The sequence below is a fragment of the Hypoxylon fragiforme genome, assembly GCF_022984875.1.
Source record: "Hypoxylon fragiforme strain CBS 206.31 chromosome Unknown GGS25scaffold_2, whole genome shotgun sequence".
Classification (NCBI taxonomy): domain Eukaryota; kingdom Fungi; phylum Ascomycota; class Sordariomycetes; order Xylariales; family Hypoxylaceae; genus Hypoxylon; species Hypoxylon fragiforme.
This window is the reverse complement of record NW_026054757.1, coordinates 2,993,590-3,012,048: the sequence shown is the minus strand read 5'-3', so window position 1 is coordinate 3,012,048 and position 18,459 is coordinate 2,993,590. Positions and strand designations below refer to the sequence as shown.

General features: G+C 46.1%; 3 protein-coding genes across 3 annotated transcripts; 2 read left to right on the top strand and 1 right to left on the bottom strand.

Moving 5' to 3' along the window:
* The first annotated feature begins 6,723 nt into the window (after positions 1-6,723).
* Positions 6,724-9,535, top strand: GGS25DRAFT_136733 (uncharacterized protein). Its single transcript, XM_049256278.1, has one exon. It carries the CDS (start codon positions 6,860-6,862, stop codon positions 9,380-9,382), a length of 2,523 nt encoding a protein of 840 aa, XP_049120381.1. The 5' UTR covers positions 6,724-6,859; the 3' UTR covers positions 9,383-9,535.
* Positions 9,536-11,531: 1,996 nt separating this feature from the next.
* GGS25DRAFT_136699 (DUF803-domain-containing protein) lies at positions 11,532-14,066 on the bottom strand. Its single transcript, XM_049256277.1, has 2 exons — positions 13,174-14,066; positions 11,532-13,120 (listed from the first exon to the last, which is right to left on the bottom strand). Exons 1-2 carry the CDS (start codon positions 13,964-13,966, stop codon positions 11,856-11,858), a joined length of 2,058 nt encoding a protein of 685 aa, XP_049120380.1. The 5' UTR covers positions 13,967-14,066; the 3' UTR covers positions 11,532-11,855.
* Positions 14,067-15,082: 1,016 nt separating this feature from the next.
* Positions 15,083-17,600, top strand: GGS25DRAFT_477186 (WD40 repeat-like protein). The gene has a single exon (XM_049259830.1). It carries the CDS (start codon positions 15,192-15,194, stop codon positions 16,911-16,913), a length of 1,722 nt encoding a protein of 573 aa, XP_049120379.1. The 5' UTR covers positions 15,083-15,191; the 3' UTR covers positions 16,914-17,600.
* Positions 17,601-18,459: the final 859 nt, after the last annotated feature.

The window sequence follows — 18,459 nt, the reverse complement described above, 5'->3', positions numbered from 1 at the left end:
TAACTTGAGTTTATATTTAACGTACCTACTATGCCATAGGGGTCCGAATCCCGGGTTCCGATGAAGAAGGGCTGGGAATTCTGTGCCGGTCCGCGCCACGGATGTCTCACTAGCATCGGGAAGGGCTGTGGAAGGAAGGGAGCCTGCAGCCGGTTCGTGTTGTGAATCTTGTGATAGAAGGCCTGATTAGAGAATAGGGAGAGCCAGAAATGCGAAGAACGAAGCCAATTTTACACCGCTTGTCTCCCGAGTTTCCTGCGTCATGGCGACTTTACGATATTGTCATGGAGTCGAAACAAATAACTCCTTACGACAGACGTTCGCATTCCTCGGTATCGAAAGGACAACGGACAAATGACCACCAACGTTTGAGGAAGGGATTCCCTCGTTTTGGTAGCGAATTGATCGCCTGTATTGGAGAAGAAACCCCCTTACATACGAGTCGAGCCGAACAGAACCTCGCTACTGCACAGAAGCTTCTAACCTAAGCACCTTGGGAGCCGAGATGCAGAATCGCTCGTGGTTATTAACAAGGATCTTTGAATGCTTGGTGTACTTGGTGTACTTGGTACCTTTTTTCATAGAAATTGAGAGTCTCGCGCACAGACAGGTCGGACGCATCTTCCTTGCATGTCTTCTTGAAACTGCCTGGGTAGAGAGAAAGAGAAAAGATCAAAAAAATCTCCGTGGGCTGAACTTTCAAGGTTGATAATAATATCTCCCGCCTCCTTAAAACCATGAGCTTTGAAGATCTCCAGCTGTAGGGGAGGTCGGTTGTAGGTCGGTTGTAGGTCGAGACAACGGCACTTACGGCAGATAGGTTGAGGAAGGATAATGCTTGCTGCTAAGTAGTATTAACGATATCAGTGGACGATTAGTTCATTCTTGTCATGTTACGTAGTGTTATATTATTGATGTAATACTATGTAAGTCGTGATCGAGACGCCTAACTGTCTGAAAATCACATACATATGTAGGTATTCTCTTTCACTCGAGCCTTGTTGGTACATGTACTGTATATCTGAGATAAGAATCGACGCAATGGTCACATGGTGGTTGGTACTGTGCATAGATCTCTGGGGTGATAAACATGCGACTTCTTTCGTGACTGAGATCTTGATAAGCTCTTTTTGGTACATTAGGTAGGCTTTCCCGCCTTCATCGGGGAATATATTTGATGTGGTTGGACCTATAGAGTTCCATTCAAAGTAGGTCTACGCTCAGTACGCTGCCGGGAATGGCTGGTTCAAGGTTTGCTCTGATGTTTGCTGCCGGGCATGTACGCTGGCCTACCTGTAATGGGCAAGATTACATAGAGGCATTCTTTATTGAAGGAATCGGATCCAATCCAAAAGACAACCAGGCTTTTGATTATTGTGGATCTTGAGATGAGGTCGATGTCGGATGAACATTTGAAGGTGAATAGTCAGAATAGGGAAGTATTATTCAGAAGTCTTTCGGCGCTAGTTCTGAATGGGAAGCTGATGGAGTTGCGTCAGATCTAGGTCGCAACGCTTGTATTAGGTCAGACGTTCCCTAGCGAACATGTCGTCGATCATATCAGGCTATCAGCACATAGTTACTCGGCAAATAAGCAAACAAACATATTATGCTTGAATAGGTAGAACGGTATTGTTACATAGAATGTCTTTTGTTAGAGCAGCTTGCCAGCTTGGCAGCCTGCTGATAGTATTGATTACCTAGGTCAACTACCTATGTACCTACATATGATTGATGCTTTCGTTGGATCGATCTACTAAGATTCCGACGGCTTGGAAGCGGGCAACATTTCTCCCAAGCGAATCAACTTCCTGCGGTCGAAATATCTAACAATTTAATATGTACGATGTCATCTGGGAGAGTACATATGTATGCACGCAGTAAGGGGTTCGGACATCGATTCTACTTGCAGAAAATATACGTCAATTTAACGAAGCGATTCGGTAATGTAATTTGCCTCAGGCAGTACGGCGGTATATGTAGTACATAGGTTTGCTGCAAACTGCAATGCAACTGTTCGTCAAGCTGATCATGCATTGATATTTGTATCGTCGGTCTGATGCCTGTATGTACGAGCCGTCTTGCCGATTTGCTACGGGGTAGGTGTGTGGCTTCCGACTCCCCTGCGCAAGTCATCATCTTCTGAAAAGTGTGCGTTTGTATAGGTCCAGTATGCAGCAACTAGTAGCTACTGTACAATACATGTAGGTTGCTGTAGCCTGTAGGACCAGTGTAGGTAGGAGGTAAGTCAGGTAGTGAACATCACGATACTACAAACATGCATATCCCTTGATATCTGGCTGTGCAAGCTACTCCTAACTCCTCCAAAGTCGAATAGCCTGTTAGACATACTTTAGTGTGGCCGTGAATACCGGTTATTACTGCAGTAAAGCCAAGCACACGGACTATAACTTCTCGACCTGCGTACATAGTACTATGCCGTATAGCGTGGACTCCGTGGACTCGTGGAGAGCAATCAACGTGGAGCGCATCTGGAGAATATGTATTTCGGGGAGGACAGGGTTCCAAGGACCTTACCTAGTACATACCAGAGATTGTCAATCTAAGGGGTATTTCCTAGTTGATGCCTAGGATGCATAGGATACCTACTAGTAGTAGTACTGTACGAAGTAGTAGACTTGTAAATTACTTTAGCTTGGCTGTATGACACAATATTCAACCTTGGTAACATTGCTTTGAGTACATAGTTGGGTATGAATTATGTAGTAACTACTAACTATGTAGTATGAATGTCTGACTTCATGTTGTCTTGTCGCAGTATGTTTCCGTAGCCAAACCACGGAACCCTGGTCCGCCCAGCCCTTCTCTTTTTTTTTCTTTCTTCCCTCCCGTACAAGCCCCTCTTGAACCACAGCGGCATTTATAATTAATAGTTAATGTCTGTTCGCTTTCCAGCTCAAGGGCTCATACACACATACATACATACATACATACTTACTGCGTATACAATATGCACAATGCCTTATGTACAATACCTAGCTGGCTGCTGAATAGCATGTGTGTATTTATATATTTATAGTACAGTATTGTTACTATTGTACATAAGCCTGTAAGTAATAGGCTGGAGCCTCGAGGTAAATAATAAATAAGCAAAAGTAGGGGTATCTTAAAAGCGAGCAGGAAATAGGAAATTTTGTTCGACTACTACCGAGATTGCGTGTCATAATGCAGTAAAACAAGCACTAAATAATACCATGTATGTACTAATGTAATAGCGAATACGCTTGTTATGTAAAACGGACCCAGACACTTGGGTCTCTATGAGTCTATGCATTCTTGCTTTGTCTGCTTTGTCTGCTTGTCTGGACTCTGGAAGTTCCGCGGCGTTAGCACTTGTCAGGGAGCTAGGTTTCTATTCTATCCTATCAAAGCTCCCAGCTCTTTCATTATTATGATTGGTCAATTCGTCAAAGCGTTACGCATGTCCTTTAGAAAGCTCTTTGTGAAGTGAGCCTCATTTGCATGTATGTTTCAGTTGGCAGACCTCTCGGATGCATGTATTTACCTACCCTAGGTAGGATAGACTGGATAGTACAGTTAGGTATCCTTGAAGAAAGATGCGCATCAATCAATTGAAGTTCAATGTTTGCTCTGGCGCACATGTGGAGAGAAGCGGGAGTTTATGTACTTGTTATTATCGTGTACGAAGTACATATATGTAACTACACATACATGTATGTAGAATCAGTGCAGATGTATGGAGGAGATATGTATGTACAATACCTAATAACTACTACCTATTAACCCTATTAACCTTACATATTAGCCCTAACCGTCATACTACATAAGTAGTTATGTACTACTACTAGAAAAGCTACCTTACTATTAAGGTTCAAATGCCCCCAGGGGTCACTGGTTCTTCAGGGGAAGGTCTTGAGGGATGTCGTATAATCGTATGTATGTCGTACTACTTACCTATCAGTTTAGCTTTTTTGGACCAGCAGCTAGTTAATGTTCCTAATGTTTTCTTGAGAGAGAATCTTATGAGACTACTGCAGTACTAAAGGTATGTGCTCACTTAGGTAGTTACCTAGTAACTAGTAGTGAACTGCCCCTAATCAACATTTGAAGACCCACGGGTAGGTACCGGGTAACCTAGGTACTTGAGCCACCAAACACCGTAGTACCAGACCATGCCATCCGTCCAGTGACTCCAGTCTGTGCCATCTGTGCTAGTACATAGTTACCTAGTACCTATGGATATTTTACTGGATATTTTACTAAAATCTTCAATATTGTTTTGCCGTGATGGATAACTACAAATTATGTATTGCTAATCGTAACCCCGTTTCTATTCTTGATCCTCACATATGCACTTCAAGTTGTTTCCTTTCCCCGTTTCTCTGTTTCAATCTTTAAACTTGTGTCTCCTGAGAGAAGAAGAAGATCGCCAGCTCCATCGTTATCGAGCTTCACCATTCAACATCATCGACTAACTTAATTACTCCAAGGCCGAATCCTTCACCTTCGAAACGAACTACTATAGTACTACCGAGCTACTAGCACCTCCACAAAATCGATCACCGATACTACGGCACAAGTGACCCAGGTCAGAGAAGAAAAGAAAGTACCGAACAGGCTGGCCTGTGAAGTGAAGTAAACCGTGGGTGAATTATACCGGTATCCAAACGCAGACGCAAACGCAGTCGCAGTCGCATCGAAACCAGACACTCTTTACTCTTTACGTTTTACTCTAGCATACTAAAATACCTACATTACGTATTCCTTCTTTTTTTATCCGAGAGGCCCTTGAATCTACAAGCCACAGAGAGAAACCTATCGGATATATGAAAACATTGTTGGAGCTCTTGTCGTCTTCCTCAACTTAGGCGACGCAGGCGTCATCTTCAACTACATACCTACCTAACCTAGGCAAATCTCATAACTTCAAAAAACAAACAAAAAACAGAGGTACGCACATGCAAGCTCCTAGTCTATAAAATTGTCTTCTATTATATGCTATTTTATCCTTCGAATCAGTGTCAAGTGTTTTGGTTTTGAGCGGATTCAAGATGGGCTAAAGAGTTGTGGACTCTCTTGTTTCGAAATAGGAAGGCTTGCATTCTGCATTCTGCGTTCTGCATTCTACATTACAGTCAGTACCATCATCCATGAGTAGCATGTGGCCGTTAGCCAATCTGCAGTGTAACAAGGATTCATCCTCGGTGGAGATACCAAGGCTGCAGGGGGCTGTTGAAGCCATGAGCCCTGAACGCTGGTCAAATTCTGGCGGGTCTTAAAGCTGACTTGGGAGTAAGAGATGTTGATCAACTCGGGAGTCTATCCAGCGAGCATCACATCCTCCGTTCCTACAATACCAATTCACCTATGTTCCTATTCATGCTCCTACCTATTACCTTGTACACGCCCCAAGTCGAAGGAGCCCAGATGGCCTGAGCGTAGCCGTCATGATGTTGTGCACGAGAAGCCAGAAGACTCCCCACACTATCAGATTACAGATGATTTGAGAGAGATCGGGTCTTTATATTATTGTCATGATTTCGAGATGCCGCTTTACTGTATTGAATGCTGATCCGAATCTTTGTTAGCCTAATCCACACCACACACATACCGGACGGTGCTGACTAGATCAACATCCACTCCTCGAAGTCAATCTTCTTTTTTTATCTTTTTTTATTTTTATTTTTATTTTTCTTTATCACTATACCGTCTCACCACCAAGCCATCAAGTCATCAAGTCGACTAAACTGTCTGACAAGACAGATATCCGGTTCGGAGCTTGACGGGCCATAAGTGAGAAAAGAAGTAAACGACTATTAAATATCCATCCCGAACCTGCGGGGGAAAATCAAGACTACAGCGGTCTAATTTTCCGTATTTATTCACCTACATCCTATCCACCGCGGTATACGAACGGTTCCTGGCCTAATTTGTAGGCCCCCGATTGTACCTGGATTGTATGTACCTGCAGATTCACCGGCCAATCCTTCAACTTCAAACCATCCTTTTAGGAACCATATGCCGCTACTAAGAGGTTAGTGGGATCCAGTTTACCGTATTATCTTTAGATCTCAACCTTGTTGCCCTGCCCCGTTGCCCATTGGACCCGAGGAGTTTCCATGCTCTAACCGTTGTTGTGCATAGTAGTTGGAATTTGACGGCATCTTTTTATGTTTATGCTCTCCGAGACTACATACACTAAAAGCAGCTTGAACCTGGAAAGCAACTTGAGTGAATTCTCTATACATAGCAGCATTAACTAGGTACTTACCTAAATATCTGCCTGCCTATCACTGAATAGTGTTCTCTTATTCACCCATTGAGCCTGTATAACAAACTTGCATTGTATAACAATACAATACAATACAAAACAGTACAGTACGACAACGGCCCTGTGGAAATTTAGCTATCAACTTTGGGGCACAGTCAAGAGGATCCATGGAGACGTAACGGTCTTCTCACTTTTCCCGAAGACAATCCCTTACCCCCTCCCCTGTCTTTGTACATGTACCATATTACCCTTGTTGCATTTAATCCTACCCCCGAGTCGGGCCTTGCATGATCATACAAGGTACCAATATTGGCAAGCATCTCCACCCACCCCATCGCGTCAGTGTCAACACTGGGATTCTTTTATATCCACAACCTACCTCCCTAACGGGACAAAAGTTGTTTTTACCACCCCGTCTCCACAGCCTTCTTTCTGTGTCCGCCTGCGCTCTGGCAGAGAGCCCCTCGTGATAATCGAATAACTTTCAACCGACGGCGACCTGGGAAATCCAGTCCCGTGCTGAGTTTTCGAATTATCCGAACGTGGGAATAGTTCAATACGACTCTCGACTTTCGTGTCAAGCTTTCTAACGACAGGTTGCCCAACATGAATTCAATCAGCAAGGACCCGTGGCAATCGTCCATGAGAGACGAAGTGCGTTATCCCCCTGAGAGGACCGGCCGTTCGACTTCTCTCTCAGTAGCACCGGTAAACCATCGACCTTATCATGGCATTGATATCCTCGAGCCAACCAATGACGAACCGTCATCTCCGGGGCGCCTCCGATCATTCAGCAGCCGGGTGAAGCGAAACTCGGCGACTGACAAGCATGTCAGCGAAATTACGACATCATCAGGCTCATCGTCACGCCTTTCAGCGACATCAGATAAAAACTCGTGGAACCGAAGTATGGAAAGTTTGGGTTTATCACGAAATCCATCTCAACGGTCTGTATCCGCTGCTGTACCGTCGCATGATCGACCTGATAGCGCGCAATTTTTTAGCAAGGGGATATTCCACCGTAGAGGCAGACTACGCAGGGAAAGTAGCGACCAGGGTGGCCCGAATCCGACTCCCAATCCCAATCCCAATCCCAATGCCTCGCAGGATACAGCTGAGATGCCAACTGATACTGCATATCCTTTTATGCAATCCGTGTTCTCACGACGGAGGGCGTTAAGAGGAGAGCAGTCTGGGCTAGCGACCTCGAAGAAGTTACAGATATCAGGACCTTATAACTTTCAGCATCTCACACATACGCGCAAGGATAGCGTACCTGATTTAAACCGGTCGAATCGAATGGAGCTTGTATCGGAATTTTCAGAAATGCGGCCACGACGACCTTCCATGGAAAGCCTTCAACATGAAGATTCACCATTTAGGAATTTCTCTTCCGAGTCATTTTTCCGTCAAGACGATTCAGCAGGACTAAACAGTAATGGATCACAATCACGGGAAACAAGGTTACAACAACCGCCACCATCACCGCCGTCGCCGAAAAGCCGGGTGAACCCAATACAATCACAAAATCAAGGCCGCCCTCCACGCCCACCGAGATCTCCAACCGAGACTGATTTTGGACCGCCGATGCAGCACCCGCCCCCGAGGACATCTAGCCGAATCTCTACGCGACATAAGCGATTTGATTCTACTGCCACAGCAGTCATAGACCGTCCAGGCTCGACTACCGGCTTCCGAAGGCCTCAGCCATTCACGCCCTCTTCGCCTAATAAGCTACCAGTACCGCCTAGCCCCCCGCGAGCCTCATCCAAGAGTTCATTGGACCAAGAAATGACCACAGAACCGCAACAAGAGTTGCTCCACGCCATTACTACACCCGATGATGAGGCTTGGCCTTTGAGTAACAGCATCAGCTCCTTGCCCGATGTGCCTGAGGAGGAAGAGCATCACGTTCCAGCACGTGTAGGCCGCATGATGAGCGTCGTAAGCCCTTCCTCTTCTCTCAGAGGTAGTATATCAGCCCCGTTACTTCGACAGATGTCCATAAAACATACATCCAAACGATCGCCTAGCAATGCCTCTGATACTTTGGGGATATTCGGTACCAGTGCTCATTATGCCTCTCGTGGAGATATCTACGAAGACTGTTCGTTTGAAGAGACAATATATGAGGGCTGGGAGGATGACATTGATTATTGCTACGAGCATGAGGCCGAGGCGGATTGCGACTTCGCCTGGGAGCGACCATCATATGATGCAACCCGGGGACGCGAGATGGGAGGCCATCGAACCTCAGGAACCCATACACAAACCGTCTTTCTCTCAGGCCGTCTTTCGTCTGGACTGCTTTCCCCTGGGAGTTTCTTTGATCTCCCTGCGCTGAGCCCAGCAAGCCAATCATCGAATGGAACTCGACATGAAGCTATAACGCCCACGAACATGGCTGTTCCCGTGACGTCCAACTTTTCTCTTCCACGACGGGAAAGCTCAGCACACCATCTTCGCGCGGACTCACGTGCTCACTCACCTGAGTGTAACTTCAAGGAGGTTCAAGGGTTTACCATATCGCCGTCTCTCCTAATCCCGAGTGATTACCACCAGCAGATGATTCAATACGAGCGGGACGAGTTGGAAGATAGTGATAATGACGAGGACCTCCTTATTCAAGGACCGTTGCTCAACGAGGGGCCTATTTTGAAGTTTGGCAATAGCCTGAAACCATCGAATGCTCGTTCAAGCGCATCAACCACTGACTCTGTCTATTCTGAGCACTCGTTGACATCTAGCCGCCACAAGTCGACGAACTCGACCTCGACTGCTTATACTCGCTGGACTGGCAGCAGCACTTCGAGCTGGCACTCCACGAAACCTACCAGTGACAATGGACACGCTGCTAATGTCTCGCCTGCCAAGGTGTCAGTATTCCCCAAGTTTAGTGACGAGGCCGTCTCGCCGCAAGACTCTGGCCGCGAGAAACATTCGAGGACGCAGTCACATGCGTGCCTTCTAATGAGGGCTACCCCCGATGCGGTATCTGCTGCCGAGTCAAAGCCTGCAAAAGAGACGATCAGGACTCGTGGACGGGCTCGAACCACCAGCCGAAGCCACACTGCCCCTCAGTTTGCTCTCTTTCCCGCTGTCGCCGCTGCACCAGGTGGTCGTGTTTAAAGGACCCCCAAGTTCCATATTATCTCCCAAAACTGTATCTTCCATCTTCTGTCGTCTCTCCCAGCTATAGCGAGCTATACATTCATTACGCTATCATCATTACCAACCGACCACTCAGGTCTCACACCAAAAGCTTCTTGGTTTCGGATATATAGACTTCTTCCTATTGGCCTGGGAGCCAGGCGTTATCGGGTATACTAGCCACCTGTGCTTGCACTTTTCTTAGACCTGTCACCATTCTTACCTACCGCCCATCAACTTCGACACATAGACACTGGCTTGCTTGGATATTGGATATTTTAAAGGATGGAGGGGTTGCATTATTTCGAAAAACTGTCGTTTCCGGCGATTCGCCTCGTTTTTTTTTTCCCACTACCAATCATCACCATCACCATCATTGATCACCAACCCCTTTATAGGGCGATTGCTCTGTTTCCTTTTTTTTGCCATTTGTTTTTCTCTTTCTGTTTTCCGCCCTATTTCTTTTGCCAAGCATCTTCTTTTCTCTAGATAAAAAAAATTATGGGCTTGAATGGTCGAAAAAAGCTCGGTGCGCGGAGTATCGAGACAATATTGCTTCGGGAGTTAATTTACAATTGCATGTTCTGGAGGGATTTCCCTTTTTTTTTTGTTTTACATTCTTCAACCCACAACAACCTCTCTTTCTTTCCCCGGGTTGACGATGTATATAAAGCAAAAAGGGAAAACGGGGGGTTTTAACTACTCATGACGGAAAGGGGGAAGGGGGAAAAATGTCATGTATCAAAGGAGGATTCGCACATACAACAATACCTACATCATCATATTTTTGTATATGCTACCAAAAGGTATCTAACCAACCAACCTCATCTAAAACCTACTTCACCTAAGTAGGCATGTACCTATATAAGCTGTACAAACAATTTATACCGGCTTCAATGCTTTTTCTTGCTACGGAGGAATAACATTGGAGCATTATACATTGTCTCTTTGTCAACTTTGCCTTTTACCGAGGCATCCCTAGAGAGAATAAGAGGAAGAGGAGGAAGAGGAGGAAGAAGAAGAAGAAGAAGTAGGAGAAGGAGAGGATAGAGTTCAGAGACCTGTGCCTAGAAAGGGGCTGAAGCCCGTGTTTGTTTGTTTGTTGGTTCGGGGAGGATTCAAGGAGAAGAAGATGTCAGCTTAACTCTCAACTCATAGACCTACCTACCTACCTACCTAATCCACCATGCCATACAAATTTCACCCCTTTCCCTCCCCCCCTCCCCCTCTTCGTCTATGCAGTATATACAACCTAGGCATGCAGTCTAATCTATCGTGCTTGCAATATGCCGTATTCGTTTATCTTGTGTGTCTCGTGTGTGTGAGCTCGGCTCCGCGAACGAGGTCAGGTCGTGTTAATTAAATCAATGTTTTCGTTTCGGCTAGCTTAGATAGGTATGTATGTATGTATGTATGTATGTATGTGCCTAGGTAATGTATGTAGGTACGCAAGGTGGCTTAAGCTATGTACATTTTATCTCCTATATACATACATACCTCACTCACCTCGCCTCGCCTCGCCTAGAAGATAAGTCACCTAACCTTAGGTAGGTAGGTAGGTAGGTAGGTAGGTAGGTACTTAAGCGACCATAAAACAAAAAGGGGGGGGGGGGGGGCGATGGAGGACGGGTAATGCTCTCCAACGGTTATATGTGTGTGTCTAGGTAGGTGGGTATGTATGTATGTATGTATGTATGTTTCTGCGTATTCGGACATATTGAGGCTATCACGATGCTGCCGCCGGTACAATCGAGAGCTGCACGTAGAATCAAGGAAGGCCCCATGCTTGTTTTTTTTCTTCTTCGTCTTGATAGTACATTGGTTAGGTGGACACAGGTACCATATGTATAGGCATATAGACTGCAATGGCTAATAGGTACCGGCCCATAGCAGATATATAGTAGGTAGTGGCCATGTCTCGAGGTAGTATCCCGTGGAAAAAGACGGCCCATGGTACTACGCTGTGGCATGGGGAATGGAGAATGCCTGAATCTAACCAAGATCCATGATATAATGGGTATATATACCATCGAATCTACAGAGCCATACCGGCAATATACGGGTATGTCGAAAAATAGATTAACTCTTAGAACGTTATAGATGGATCCTTGGTTGGGGCACATATAAGGTAGGAGGGATATCTCAATTAGAATATTCAATGAAACTCTATATAGCTTTTTCAAAAAAAAAATAAAAAAAATACTACTCCATGTATGTAGGCAAGTAGTGTGTTAAGTTCATAGACGAACCTTTTCTTTCGTGTGATGAATGGAGCTGCGCATCTGGCAATAACCCCAAGAGACGAGACAACACCTCAGAACTCCTATCCAATGCAATGCCAGCCACCCCTGCTTCAACCGAAAAGAACCAAATAGGTTGGTTGCTGAGCACGTTCGATAATGCATCTCTATCACCATATATCTGTTTTCGGAATTCGCCCGCGTTTTCGGTGCTATGGTTGGTCAAGTAGTGAAGTATTGCTGCGTTGACTGTCGTGATCTATACCTGGATCCTCTGGATCTGATATCCTTCTTCTTTTTCGACCGAAAAAGTCACCTAATGCACTGCTTAGGCTGCGTGCTCGTCCTCGGAAGGTCTTTTGATCATCTGGCAAGGGGTCGTCCTGATAAGGCGGTTCCTCATTCTCCCGATCGCTTTGTAAAAGTGGCCCAATTGCAGAGCTTACACCGTCCTCACTGTGTGGAACGAAAAAGCTAGATCTAATGCTAGGCCTCGCTCTCCTGATGGATCTCCTTCGCCCTGATGGATTTTCCTCATTACGTAGGAGAGCATCTGCCACCACGGCACTGACTGTGGAAGACAGTGGGGATGGAGAAATGAAGGCATTGGAAAAATGATGACTGTGTTTGGAAGACTGAGCAGCGCGTGGAGTCATAGGCCGATCAGGGGTTGGGGGTGGGACGGATGGTTCGGGGAGGCTGATATTAGACTGCAAAGGTTCGGATATGGGGTTAGAAGCGATAGAGTAAATTGTTGGGACACTATCCACTGACGTCCTTGGTGGGAGGCCCGGGTGATCAGACTGCTCATCCATCGAGTTTTTCCATGGATTACTAAGGAGTGGTGAAGATTCGACCGCAGTCGGAATTGTGATTCTAGAAGTTGATGTATCAGGTTTATGGGTTGAAGGGATGATACTATTTTGCGGAAGGCTGGACGGATTTCCACCCGTGCTTGCAAAGCTGATTCGCGAAGCGCGCGACGACCGCCTTGATGATCGAGCCGAGGCGCCTTGTTGCTGGCGTTGAACTGGCCTGGGCTGCTCGGCTCGGTTAGCGTAAGGGCCAGAGGCCTCTTGATCTCGAAGACCGATAGTCTCTTCCACGTTTTCATCGTCGGACAACTGTTCCTCATCGTCGTGTCGCGGCCGGCCGCTAGTGATCAGAAACACACCAAAAAAGGTAAGGAGACAGCCTCCAATAAACTTGGCAGCCTGTCGCGCCGTTGTACGCTCGAAGTCTCGGTATAAGATAGCGCTTCCGATGATTACTGACAAAGTAAATAATACAAATTGGATAGGAATGACCTGTGTCGAATCGAATCGTTGTAATGCTTTGTTTACGTATCGAACTTGCATGACAGCAGTCCCAAGTAGAATGACTATGAGGCCGTATAAAATCGGGTTGGTGAAAGCCCTAAAGAGTGTTGATGAAAGCATAGATGAGACACCCTTGGTTGTTAAGGCAGTATACCCCCCTTGACAATATGTTAGCACCAAGCTGGCTACAAAGAAAGGACGTATAACTCACCAAATAAGCCGACAAGACCAAGATCAACCAGAATTGTTCGGTGGCCATACCTCGGGCTTGCCCACATAAGGACGATGATAAGAAAAATAGAAACACCCATGTAGACTTCGAATTCGATTGTTGCGATTGCATCCCAAACATCATGAGGATCCAGCTTGGTCTCTTCCTGATTGGCGCTTAGTACGACAGTGACAGCGCCGGCGACGGCAATAACAACACCCCAAAAGTCACGCGCCCGAAATATCTCGCCGAAGAACAATGGCGCGATGACACAGTTTGATATCAGGGCTACGACACCCAGTGGCGACACAATGGAAGCTGGCGCAAAGCCGTACGCCAAAAAGTTGCCCATCTCGCCGATAGTCATCAGGACCTGTCCTGTCCACCAGGACGGAGACTTCAGGTACGTCGAAGTAACCTTGGAGCCGTCGCATGACGGATCGGTCATGTTGGAGTCTACGGATTGGACGGAGTGAGCGAGAAGGTGAGTACTATCTAAATCGGTAGCATCGTCGTCGCTATTATGATTCTGCGTATTATCGACCGACGTTTCGGTGGTTCCGTAGCCATTACGATGGCCATTTCGAGCTCTCTTCGAAGCTTCTCTCGCTCGCTCACGAGCCTCGATGCGCACCCGATGGAGCTGTATATGCGCGTATCTCTGAACATTAAGCGCAAGGGCAATGAGGACATTGCCCACTATAGCGGTTATGATACCGATGAGGGAGCTCCAGTTACCTAGGTTAGAGCCAACCTTGTGGTCGCTCGCCTCGTTACTCGCAGCCCAGCCCATATTGGTGTTGGTTGTATTGTCCGAATGGGCCTAATTCTGACTCGGGTGTAGGCGGCCTGTAAGGTGTAAGGGGTGGAGGTGCGGTAGCCGTGGCGGATTAAGTTGTAATGAGGTTCGAGATAGTAATTGCCGTGGCTGTGCCAGCAATTGAAACGCGCCAGCTATGGCTAGTTCGTCCGTGTGAGCCGGTAGTGAATGGATTCATTGGGCTCCGTTTGAAGCGAATTTCCAAGTAGCATCTAAGCAGGAAGATGAGGCCTTTAGTGATTTGAGTAGGCTGGTAAGTTGTTGTCAAGTCGAAGTTACTACCTACCTGGGTAAGTAGTAACCCTAGGTATGTGGTGAGTGACCTATGTATTGGATGATCGGCACAATGGTTAGGGTGGAGAGTCGTGGGATTCTCGATGGCACATAAGCGTTCGGCAAGGCGAGGAAGTTCTACGGCTATTAGATGATACCCAACTTAGAACTTAGTATCGCATTATAGTATTGTGGATGGACGAACGGAATATCAATAATTTGAATGCTCATGGAAAGAAGAGCTTATAATAGTTACTAGTAGGAAAAAAAAAGAGATTAGCTATTGTACCTGGACAACAGCCCTAAAACGTTTCTGAAAATTATCGATTATTTCGAGTATGTAGATGGAAGAAAAAAAAGTATAACATAGAAAACGATAAATAATACATCGAAATAAACAACTGTAACTGATGTCAATAGTTGATAGTCGATAGTCGCCATGATAACTACTATGTATGTAACCTTAACCCGGACCTTTTAGTACTACTAGGTACATACCTACCTACCTATGTATGACATTGTGTGTACTCATTACCTAAAGGTATTTGTAGAATTTATACAATATGGATACAACTTGAATTAAGTTCAATGTTGCACATGTGGTACATCAACGATGGAGGCAGCTCTGGAACCGGAACATTGAAGTTATGAAAGTTTGTTACATGCCTAGTTAGTAGTTACTAGGTACTAACCTAGGTATGTGCCCGGGTAGTTAACTTATGTGCTGCCTGCCACATGCAGTGCCGTCATTCTGCAGAGTCAGGACCCCACAATCGATAATAAACATTTATGTACTAGGTAACATTGAATGAAGCACATACCTGAATGCATACCTGAATGCATACCTGAATGCATACCTGAACAACATTGAACTTCTACCCTACAACCACCCAACTTGTTCGCCTATACCAAGATTTTCGACAAGATGAGCGACGACGATGACGTCCAAATTGAAGGACCAGCTTTGGCGGAAGATGATCCCATGCGCGCATTCTTACCTACTTCATTCGGGAAGAAAACGAAAGAGGCTGACATAGCTGCACAAATCGACCGAAGCAAGAGAACTATCAACGAGCCGATATCTCGTCAATCCAAGTCACCAGAATCAGATTCGAACAATGACAGCGATAGCGATGATGACTCAGATGGCGCAGATGACGAAGACGAATATCCTACATCCCACGAAATGATCATCAAAACTCACGACCGCGCCGTTACTTCGCTTTCGCTAGATCCCGCTGGTGGCCGATTAATATCGGGATCAATCGACAGCACCGTCAAGCTCCACGATTTCTCTTCCTTGACCCCAACCACCATCCGAGCCTTCAGGAGTGTTGATGCTTATGAAACCAAGTCATCCGCCGCTTCAGAGTCCCATCCGGTACACCATGTTGAGTTCAATCCTCTTGCTGGGAGTGTCTTCCTTTGCATTTCGGCACATCCCCAAGCCAAAATACTATCTCGAGACGGTGATATTGTGACCGAATTCGTCAAAGGCGATATGTACCTTCGGGACATGAATAACACCAAGGGCCATGTTTCCGAGGTGACAACAGGTACGTGGCATCCCACAGACAAGAATCTGTGTGTCACCGCAGGGACGGACAGTACTTTGCGCATATGGGACATCAACAACAAACGTTGCCAGAAGGAGGTGCTGGTTTTCAAATCGAAAGCCCCCGGAGCCGCAGGCCGAACACGAATGACCGCTGTTGCTTGGGGCACTCCGGCACAAGGTGGCAACAACGTGCTCGTCTCTGCAGCTCTCGATGGGACCCTGGTGATGTGGAGCGGAAATGGACCATTCACACGACCTGTCGGGGAGATCAGAGAGGCCCATAAACCAAACACTTGGACTGGAGGTATAGACATTAGTTCGGATGGACGAATGATAGTAACGAGAGGAGGCGATAACTTGATCAAGTTATGGGATACGCGGAAATTCAAGGAGCCCCTGCTCTTTGTTGAGCATCCGTCCACCTCCGATCATTATCCAACAACCAACATCAAATATGCGCCGAATTCTACAAGCATCATCACTGGGTCGGCAACGGGCCATCTTCACATACTAAACCCCGGGAACTTGCGCCCCGAATACATTACACCTATTACGCCCGGGTCGCCTGTCATTGCTGTGGACTGGCACCCCAAGATTAACCAGATAATCACTGGGTCCGCAAATGCGGAAACGCATATTCTATACAATCCCTCCATGTCGACAAAGGGTGCAGTGGATGTTATGTCGCGCGCTCCGAAGAGGCGACATATCGATGACAACCCAGAGTTCACTACTGACCAGTCCCTTGGGCTCTCCGGGGACTCGATTATCACCCCAGGAGCGTTGCCTGGAACTAGGAAGACCGGTGTCACGGCGTCTGGAAAATCAAAGGATCCCAGGAGGCCACACGTTCCCCAGCAGACTCCATTTTTGCGAAGCCAGCCTGACGAAAAGCACATTAGTGAGAACATTCCGCTGAGTCGAATGCTACACGAGGATCCTAGAGAAGCGCTTCTCAAGTATGCAGACTTGGCTAAAAAGGATCCTGTATTCACGAAGGCGTGGAAGAGCACGCAGCCTGTAACACAGTACGCCGACGTAAGTGACGACGAAGATGACGGCCCAGATAAGAAGAAGGTGAAGAGATGAGAAGCTAGGTACTCAATGAAGATGCGGATATCGCCGCAGCAAATGTGAGACTTGATTCCTTAAGATAGCTTGTCTAATAAGTTGTACCAGTTAAATACTACTTACCTACCTAGGGTACCTAGGTATGTATATAAGATATCACCACCTAGGGGCCGCGATGGATTCCGGCAAAGCTTAGGTATGCATAAGAGCTAGGCACCTGAAATCCTAGCGCTTCTTGCTTTGTACAATACATACTAGGCATAGAGTTACAGGGTGGTCAGTGAAAGGTAGGCCCATATGTAGATCGACAATGCCGGGCTTAGGCCAATGGCAAAGACCCTGGGAAGCTTACTGGAAGTTTATGAGTTTTAGGGATATTGATAGGAACATTAAGGCTAGGTTAGGTACTTACATACTCTGCTTTGGATTACCTATCTCTACTGTGGACAACTGAAATAAAGGTTTCTACTATCTAATTTATAGTCTAAGAACAAAAGTCTGAGAACAAAATACTATCTACATAGTAACACTTAGGATAGCAGTGCAGTGAGTAGGTAGTAAGTTAATAGCTACTTATGGCTTTCTTGCTGTAGTTGTTTATCACACATTCACGGATGCTTTATGAACTTCAATGCTGACAAGCTTGATCATTTTCACCAAGTATTAGACACCAATGTTTCCAAAGAATAAATATACCTAGGTAGGTGTTATGTACTATGTGGGTGGCACTGGGTGCTAGATAATAGTAGATACAGTACTACGGTACTATAAGTACCTACTACTAGTAGTAGTAGTGCAATTAATGAGGACATTTGTATTAAGTTTTTGTTCAAAGTTGCATCTCCTAATTTCCTCATGGCTGAATGCGATTTACAGGTGCCAAATTATCAAGTATGGCCTGTATCAGGCTGTACGATACTGTATGTTGCCTATGGACAGGTGGCAAGCTGATTAATTCAAGTGGAGACTTCCAGAGCTAGTCAGGATTATTGTTGTACCGATTGGTTCAAATTGCTGGTTGTGGAGACTAGCGTGGTTTTCCTTCAGGTGACAAGCAAAACGGAGATGGAACTTGACTTGTTTGTGCGGTTGTGCGCCTTTCACATCAAACCATCTCTTTCCACGCCATCAATCGCGCATCAAAAAAAGCGAGCCGCATCACCCATCCCCGTCTAAATTCATCGACAACCATCCGTACTTACCTCCAACTTTTATTTTACGCGATTATCTCGCGAAAATAAGGCCCCTCTCTACCGACTTTTTACGCGCTCTCCACCAACCAGTTACACTTTCTTACAACTTGTTGGCCTTTTCCGGACTTGCGTTTCCCCCGCGACCGCGAAGTTGGAAAAAAAGGCCTAGAGTGAGTTTAATCTACCTGCTATCACTACTACCTGCTATTGCCTACCACCACCAACAACCTATTCTATTACTGTACCCCCTAATCCCCACCGAGATTTTCTTTTTTGATCTCCCGGCCCTTCGACCACTGCGCACCGCGTCCGACACCCGTCGCGCATCTTGACGACATCCGGTATTCTCGACCTTTTTTTTTATACTAATC

What these genes read in the sequence shown, in the direction of transcription:
- GGS25DRAFT_136733 (XM_049256278.1), top strand. Translation starts at nt 6,860, where the DNA reads ATGAATTCAATCAGCAAGGACCCGTGGCAATCGTCCATGAGAGACGAA.
- GGS25DRAFT_477186 (XM_049259830.1), top strand. Translation starts at nt 15,192, where the DNA reads ATGAGCGACGACGATGACGTCCAAATTGAAGGACCAGCTTTGGCGGAA.
- GGS25DRAFT_136699 (XM_049256277.1), bottom strand. Translation starts at nt 13,966, where the DNA reads ATGGGCTGGGCTGCGAGTAACGAGGCGAGCGACCACAAGGTTGGCTCT. An exon ending in TGGTCTTGTCGGCTTATTTG is followed by an intron (nt 13,121 to 13,173) that starts GTGAGTTATACG and finishes CATATTGTCAAG; the next exon opens with GGGGGTATACTGCCTTAACA.